At 25.2% G+C, this 8,684-nt stretch overlaps 1 protein-coding gene across 3 annotated transcripts; it reads left to right on the plus strand.

Annotated features, from left to right (window-relative positions):
* The first annotated feature begins 1,362 nt into the window (after positions 1-1,362).
* LOC111635320 lies at positions 1,363-4,800 on the plus strand. Of its 3 annotated transcripts, XR_002758355.1 has the most exons (5): positions 1,363-1,456; positions 2,212-2,424; positions 3,356-3,571; positions 4,025-4,154; positions 4,754-4,800. XR_002758355.1 is itself a non-coding variant. In XM_023380254.1 (4 exons), the coding sequence occupies exons 1-4, from the start codon at positions 1,410-1,412 to the stop codon at positions 4,773-4,775; spliced, it is 498 nt and encodes a 165-aa protein (XP_023236022.1). In that variant the 5' UTR covers positions 1,363-1,409; the 3' UTR covers positions 4,776-4,782. The 3 variants fall into 3 exon arrangements, 2 of the variants coding, with proteins under 2 accessions (XP_023236022.1, XP_023236021.1); XM_023380254.1 differs by lacking the exon at positions 4,025-4,154 and having other exon boundaries at positions 4,754-4,782; XM_023380253.1 differs by lacking the exon at positions 4,754-4,800 and having other exon boundaries at positions 4,025-4,244.
* The last annotated feature ends 3,884 nt before the right edge of the window (positions 4,801-8,684 follow it).

The raw sequence follows: 8,684 nt of genomic DNA on the forward strand, positions 1-8,684 counted from the left end.
AACTTAACTGCCTAACCTATAACCAAAGTCTCCTTTTAATTTGTTTTTAAAAAAAAGCGCTTGACAAACTTGCCCCGCATGCCGAAGTTGCCCCGTTCTCCCCTAATAATGGTTTGTTTTGAGAATTTCCTAACAAGTTCGAGATGAGAAAGCAACCAAATTATTTTAAAATGATTGATTTTGTAAGCGATAATGTGTTGTCGTAGCAGTAAGCACCGTATAAACGCATATGAATATAAAGCGAAACGAGTGCCGTTATTGCCGTGCTGCCAAATATAGCTTTATTATTTATATAGAGAACTACATAAGAGAACTAAAATCGAAATATAAATATATTTATAACAATGTCTGAAATGTTATCAATTTAATACACCGAAGTACTCAATGTAAACTAAACGTAGTAGAAAAAAATCGCATCTAAAATAGTACAGTAGAAGTTGCTCTTTAGGTTAACGTTTTCCCTTAATGCTTTTTCTCTCCCCACCGCAAAAGAATTCCAAAAAATACCTTCTTAGTGTGCGTTTTCATGACGTAATCGAACTAAGTACCAAATTTCACCTTTTTAGGTTCAGCGGTTTGCTTTAAATTATGATCAAGCAGTCAGCAAGGACAAGTAATTTTTTATATTTAGACCATTAGTGAATGAAAAGACATAAAAATGCGATTAAAACCTGCTGAATTCTTATTTGCCTTAATATAGTTGAACTATTGCAATAATTTTAATCATTTATTGTACAATAATTTATTAAGAAACCGCCATCAACAGAAGCACTACATACTGTAATTCTATTGCAGAGATGCAGGTTCAAATATAGCTATTGACATTAATAATATTACTTTCTTTGCCATATGAATATTAAAAAGCTTTACATTAACTGTATATGTCAACACAACACTGAAGAGAAATGCCTCTCGAAAAAAGTTTAAATGAAAAACTGATTCCTATTTAGGTATTACAAACGTAAAGTAAACTCGAAAAGTTCTACGTTGTCAGCCTGTCAGCAAGGAGCAAACTGACGAAAAGCTACAAAAATTCAGTATCTTTTCCACTCAGACACAGGTAGGCAACTCTAAAATACTATCAATCCTGCTCATTGTGGGATGAACCATGCCCATAATGGTAGGTATGTTTCAAACTACAATGATGAGGGACTGGGCTCAAGGTAGCGAGATAGATCTTTCATGAAAAATTCTTGGAGAATTTCTCGCCCGGATGGGCCAAGACGATTACCTTTTATTTATTATTACACAGGAACTAATTCAAAAATTAAAAATAGAAAATAAAATTACAAATTAATCATTAAAATTTCTTTCTTCTTCGATTAACGCGTAACAAAGAAACTCAACAATTGATCATTCATTGTTTAGCTCTGTTATTGTCAAGAGTGCGGTTTTCAAGTGCTAAAAAGATGTTTTTTGATTCTTTAAATTATCATCCCTTGCCTGAACCTTTGGAGTAAGAGATTTTTCACATTTTATTGTTATTTATGCGAATAAGAAATTCATTCGAAAAATTAATGGCTTTAAAATGAAATTGCTCTGTGTAAATGTTAACTAATTTAAATTGATTTAAAGATTTCGATTCTTCGATATTTCTGAAAGTAGTTTTTAAGTAAAAATTTTTGTGTTTTGCTGTATCCTGTAATTATTTTGATGTTAAAATTAATGGGTTAAATTTGCGTGAGTTTAACTGCTCAGAGTTCAGGGTCTTGTGCTAAGTAAAAACATCTTAGGGTTTTTACATTTACTGCTACTTAGAAAAGTAAACAGAATACGTTTTTAACTTATTGAACCTAATTTAATAGACTCATTTGTCATCCGTAGCCTTTTTAATTCACTACAATAGTCATAAATTATTAATTGAATTAGCAGTTAATAGATATATAATTTATAAGTTGTTAAATTTTATTACATGTTGTTTTATAATAAGATACTTATTGAAAATTTAAGCTTAATTACTAAAAACTTCTTCCCCTCACTCAAATTAATGAAATTTCACGAGTATATTAAATGATGCTTTCTTTAGCTTACAGTGTGATAAGAAATTTTGTTAGACATTAAATGAAAAGTTTTTTAGAGTGTAATAATTTTTCTAAAAGTTTACATAAGTACTCATTGGCAAATTTTTGTATATTCCATTTTAAATTTAAAATAAAGGTTTCGGTATTTAACATTTATTGTGTTATGTGAATTTTCACTTTCTATTTTCAGGGCAACATCTGATGGACGAGCGGGTTTCGTGCATCCAAAGAATTTGGATCACTTTAAATATCGAGGCAATAAAAAAGGCCTATTGAAGCAGGATGAACCCGCAAATAATAGATTTGGAACGTCCATCTTCAAAAACCACATTAATGCTGCGTGTAAACAAGCAATAGAAAAGCTTCGGCCATTTTACGAGATTTCGTGCGATCGCTTTAACAGGTAAGTTATATTACTGTTTATATGTTATACACTTATATCATGTTGATACATGGTTCTTGTTTTTAATTACTTATATTATACATTTAACCACTTTAGACATTTTTGAGTCATTATAACAAGTTTAAAGTGGAAGTTCGCTTTGGACTTGTTATAATGAGGAAAACAAAACACATTATTTCCAATTAAATATATTAAATATATTTAATTGGATATAATAAATATAATAAATTAAAATATATTTAGTGCAACGTAATCTTATATGCTATTATACTACGATCGAGCATTTCGGGCCAACGTTTCTTCTGAGCAGACGTTACCTTTTTATGCTTGTATTTTAATATGACCGTAACAGCTGCAGAGTGAGATGGTGTGAGATAGATAATTACTCAGTGGGATGAAGAGTTGGTAATTCGTTTAACGAATAAGTGATGTTTAAGTGAATGAAACTATGTTGTAATAAACAGGAAAATATTTAAGAAAAGTTTTGCTGAAAAAATTTAAAAAATGGCATTTCACAAATCTATTCCGAAAATGTTAAAAGAATTATATGGGTATATTAAACTATAAAAATAATAATACTGTATCATATAAGGAGGAACGTTGACCCGAAATGCTCGATCGTAGTGACATATAAAATCTTTTATGTACATTACAGTATAGACAGTAAATATACTTTAATTCGAAAGTGTGTTTTTTTTTATTATACGAAATCCTAGTACACAAAAAATGACCAAGGTGGACAACAGTATAATACAGTTATACAGTCTTATAATATAGTACGGAATTAGCCGGTAAATGACGGGGATGTTCGCTGAGAATATAGTTTAGATGGGAAATATAAAATAAAATGTTTTTGAAATAATGTATTATAATTTCTATATAAGTTTTATAAACATTTACTGCATTGAAAATTTTTTCTTTTTACATTTAGTGAGCGATTGGTTGAAGATCTGGAAGAGTATGAATTTAATGATGATATTATGGGTCGTGCAACAAACATCAGAATCAATGAAGGCTTCAGCAAGCACGAAGGATGCATAGAAAATTCTAACATCATTGGATATAATGTTGGGTGTGCTGATAATAAGAGAAAAACATTAAATAAAGCCGGATCTTTTCTCAAGGCCGTATGGAAGCCAGTAAAGAGGTAAGTTTCTATGTATGTGAATACAAACAAAGTTTGATTTAGCTCGGTCATTCTTTCGTCTTTACAATTCTCACTCAATCTAGTATGATGCTAAACAGAAGTACCTCAAACAGCAACAATTATACACAATATTAAGATGTACGCAGAGATTTGAGCTTAAAATCTTCGTAACTACTATGAGAATGGCATAACTTTTTTATATTTTTGCGCTACATCGAGGTTTACCAAAATAGTTCCATTTTTAATCCAATGAAAAAATAAGTTACAAATGAAAATAATAATAACGAGCAATTATTTATACATATAACGTTTTTTGATTCTCAATTTGATATAATGTAATATTTGATAACATTAAATGAATATAAACACAGCCGATATTGCCCTCTCAATATATTTTGATAAAATTCAAATTTAGATATGTTTTCAGATAATAATTTGATTTTTCTTATGCAGATCAGCACAGAAGTTATTGAGAAGCGTGAAAAATGGAGAGACTGAATACATTCAGTTTCATTAATGATCTCTTTCTATACATCATTGAGTCAAGTGTACATCTACTTGATTTAATCCGAGTACGTCTCGGGTAAGAATATAATCAGAATATTTTTGTATTTTACACTTAACACTTACAAAATTATCTACTCTACACTTATAAATTCAACCCCATTTCAATCCCTGATAGAAATAGTGTTTTAACCATGGTCACAGGAGAACAGAAAACATGTATTAACGTAGAAATACATCATATTCTTTATAACATTGAGACAGACATTGAGATATTTACATATAGACAGATTGGAGTAGTCTTACAGCGCATTAGGATTATATATATATATATATATATATTCTTGTCCAAGTATCGTCTACAATATATTCTAGGAGAGTAGTAGTCTCGTAACAAAGGGAAAGCTACAGGATAAATAGGAGTAGAGATTAAAATATTCAGCCACTTCATATGAATATCAGTATACCAAGAATTTAAACTATTCAAATAAAAAATAATATATATGAAACATAATAAATGACACAACAGTAGCAAATTAATAATTATCATCTTAATAATTTTCGTTTGATATGTAACTAATGTTTTTTAGAAAAAAATAAACTTACTGATTTAAAAATTATTAAATAATTGAATATTTTAGATACATTTATTGATTAATTTTTCAATTTTTTTCACAGATTTAAGAAGTTTTATTTTTAAAATGAGCAAAAAAATCACAAGAGCAATTTTTAAAAACAACAAAAAAATTGTTTTGATCAAACAATCATACCAATAATNAAAAGATAAATCTAAAAAATAACAAAAAAAAGACTTTAAATTTTAATTTTCTTTTAGTTATTTGCATTTCATTGCATTTGTTTTAGTTTTAGTTATTTTTTATTAAGCAACTTTGTTGCTTTTTGTTGTTTTTTGAAAATATTCAAAAAAATTAAAAGATAAATCTAAAAAATAACAAAAAAAAGACTTTAAATTTTAATTTTCTTTTAGTTATTTGCATTTCATTGCATTTGTTTTAGTTTTAGTTATTTTTTATTAAGCAACTTTGTTGCTTTTTGTTGTTTTTTGAAAATATTCAAAAAAATTAAAAGATAAATCTAAAAAATAACAAAAAAAAGACTTTAAATTTTAATTTTCTTTTAGTTATTTGCATTTCATTGCATTTGTTTTAGTTTTAGTTATTTTTTATTAAGCAACTTTGTTGCTTTTTGTTGTTTTTTGAAAATATTCAAAAAAATTAAAAGATAAATCTAAAAAATAACAAAAAAAAGACTTTAAATTTTAATTTTCTTTTAGTTATTTGCATTTCATTGCATTTGTTTTAGTTTTAGTTATTTTTTATTAAGCAACTTTGTTGCTTTTTGTTGTTTTTTGAAAATATTCAAAAAAATTAAAAGATAAATCTAAAAAATAACAAAAAAAAGACTTTAAATTTTAATTTTCTTTTAGTTATTTGCATTTCATTGCATTTGTTTTAGTTTTAGTTATTTTTTATTAAGCAACTTTGTTGCTTTTTGTTGTTTTTTGAAAATATTCAAAAAAATTAAAAGATAAATCTAAAAAATAACAAAAAAAAGACTTTAAATTTTAATTTTCTTTTAGTTATTTGCATTTCATTGCATTTGTTTTAGTTTTAGTTATTTTTTATTAAGCAACTTTGTTGCTTTTTGTTGTTTTTTGAAAATATTCAAAAAAATTAAAAGATAAATCTAAAAAATAACAAAAAAAAGACTTTAAATTTTAATTTTCTTTTAGTTATTTGCATTTCATTGCATTTGTTTTAGTTTTAGTTATTTTTTATTAAGCAACTTTGTTGCTTTTTGTTGTTTTTTGAAAATATTCAAAAAAATTAAAAGATAAATCTAAAAAATAACAAAAAAAAGACTTTAAATTTTAATTTTCTTTTAGTTATTTGCATTTCATTGCATTTGTTTTAGTTTTAGTTATTTTTTATTAAGCAACTTTGTTGCTTTTTGTTGTTTTTTGAAAATATTCAAAAAAGTTAAAAGATAAATCTAAAAAATAACAAAAAAAAGACTTTAAATTTTAATTTTCTTTTAGTTATTTGCATTTGTTTTGATTTGCATATTTTTCATTTTGTATAAATTATTTACTTATTTGTTGTATGTTTTAAAATGTCTATTGAAGTCGTAAAAAGCAGTTTTAAAAGTAAAAAAATCACGTTTAATATTAATTTTTTTTATTCATTTTAAATAATTTCACGAATTTCAATAAAATTGAAGATGTTTAGGTTGCTTTTAGAATAAGAGAGGAATTAATTGCAACATATCGACCAGCGTATAAATTGTGCCACAATTAAATGAAAAGCATCGTTCTATCTGCAATTGATATGTATGGGCATGATTTTTGTCCAGAAAATCTTTAGAAATTTACTATGTCATGATCGTCTATATTTCATGTGTTGCAAGATTTGTTTTAAGATTCAAATATAATAATGAAAGAAGCTGGTTTACAGTTTTATGTTAAAAAAGCATATATTTTTTCGTGCGCTTAAACAGGCCTTCAGCACATGTGTCTCAAAACCGATTGAAATCACATATTTTTGAATTTTGTACCAAAAGTTATCATGGATCCTCCCAAGATTGCAAAGAAATAAACAGCAATGTTTATGAGATATAAATGACTATGAAATGAAAATGACTATTACTTTAACTCCTACGAGAAAATATATACCCATAAGACTTGCCCTGACGATGATAGCAAGAACTTTTCAGACGTAAATTTGTACAAAAAACATGCCGATCCGAATATGTGACAGATTAAATATGAATCTTGAAAAAACAAACTGATTGATGACACCCTACATGACCAAAGATTTTTTTTTATTCATTTAAATTTAATTGTTTTTCTTTTGATTTGCATTCCTTTTATTTTGTATTTACTTGTTGTTTATTTGTTCCATGTTCTAAAATCTCCAATGAAATTGTAAAAAGAAATTTTTATAAGTAAAAGAGAATCATGCTTTATTTTAATTATTTTTTATTTATTTCAATTGAATTGTAGTCATTGTAATTTTCGTTGTTTTTATGTCATATTTCTTCGTTGTTTATGTCACATTTTTTCGTTGTTTATGTATTTTATATTTTAAAATGTTAAAAAAAAACTTAAAAAGTTCTCTAACATATTCAAATTATTATATTTATTGTAATTTTCGTTGTTTTTCACGTGATATTTTTTCGTTGTTTGTGTTACAGTTTTTCGTTGTTTATATTATATATATTCTTTTTTTATATAATTTAAAATGTTAAAAAAATATTTAAAAATTTATAAAAGTAAAAAAAATTATTTTCTATTTTAATTATATTTCATTTATTCAAATTATTCTATTCATTGTAATTTTCTTTGTTATTTATTTGATATTTCTTCGTTGTTTATATTATATTTATTCTTTTTTATATAATTTAAAATGTTAAAAAAATATTTAAAAATTTATAAAAGTAAAAAAAAAATTGTTTTGTATTTCAATTTTCTATCATGTATTTATATTTTATTGTAATTCTTATAATTTATATTATTTTTATTTTATATTTATTTTGTTATTTATTTGTTCAACATTTTAACATATTTGAAAAAATTTTGAAGTTTAAAAATGAAAAAAGTGAATAAAATAATAAAATAAAACAAATCGTCTGTGAGATCATTTTTTGTTTTTGTATTGGTTTTAAGAACATCTGCTGTATTTGATTTATTATTTTAATAATTATAATAATAAATTAAGTACTAAAAGTAGACGGATTTTTCTTGAAAAATAAATTAACGTAAATTTCTAGTTATCATTAAAAGTTAAATATGATTTGGAACAACACATTAAAACATTATAGATTTTTAAATAATTTTTATAAAATCATAATTTTATGACATCAGAAATTGTAAAAAAATTAACCAAAAATAAGTAGTTTTCACTTATTATCAGTATTCAAAAACCTTTATAACATAAAATTAATTGAAATGAATTTATACAAATATAATTTACTCAACATTAAATTTAATTTATTGAAAATTCGTTTAAAGTTTTCAACTATAGTTTCATATTATCATCACCACTTTTAACCTCTTTGTTTCTACATTTTATTTTAAAATCTTTAATTGAACATAAGAAATACTTAATACTGAAAAAAAAACAAAAGATATGCCTTAATTTCGAACAGAAAGCTTTGAAGTCTATTTTCCATTGTCACGTATTTCAGCGAAATTTGACGCTGATGAGTAATTGTGTTTACAGCTAAATGACCTTGAGAACAGCTGGTATAGTCTTTCGCGGTACATTCTCATAAAAGTTTCAAGAGGAGAAGGGATTAAAGTAGGGTGAATACTAGTTGAACGAATATTTTTAAATATTTTAAAAATTTTCCGTTTTTAATTGCGATATCCGACCCCCTACCGATTTAATTAAAGGTATATATAGATGCCGAAATTTTTGAAAAAATTATGACACTTAAAAAACATCTGAAAATTAAAATAAATGTTAATTTTTCCTAGTAGGGCTAAAAATCTGTTTGTTCGTAACGCTATGAGAACCGCTCGAGTCAGTCTTGAGCTTAATATTTTAACAAATACTATTTATTTTGAGTTTCATTTAACGTCATCAAT

The sequence above is a fragment of the Centruroides sculpturatus genome, unplaced genomic scaffold (genome assembly GCF_000671375.1).
Source record: "Centruroides sculpturatus isolate CEXI.00-Female unplaced genomic scaffold, Cexi_2.0 scaffold810, whole genome shotgun sequence".
In the NCBI taxonomy this organism is placed as follows: domain Eukaryota; kingdom Metazoa; phylum Arthropoda; class Arachnida; order Scorpiones; family Buthidae; genus Centruroides; species Centruroides sculpturatus.

Coding starts and splice junctions, on each gene's coding strand:
- LOC111635320 (XM_023380253.1), top strand. CDS start 1,410: ATGTTTTTTGATTCTTTAAATTATCATCCCTTGCCTGAACCTTTGGA. Junction 2,425..3,355: donor TCGTGCGATCGCTTTAACAG/GTAAGTTATATT, acceptor TTTTACATTTAG/TGAGCGATTGGTTGAAGATC. Junction 3,572..4,024: donor GTATGGAAGCCAGTAAAGAG/GTAAGTTTCTAT, acceptor TTTCTTATGCAG/ATCAGCACAGAAGTTATTGA.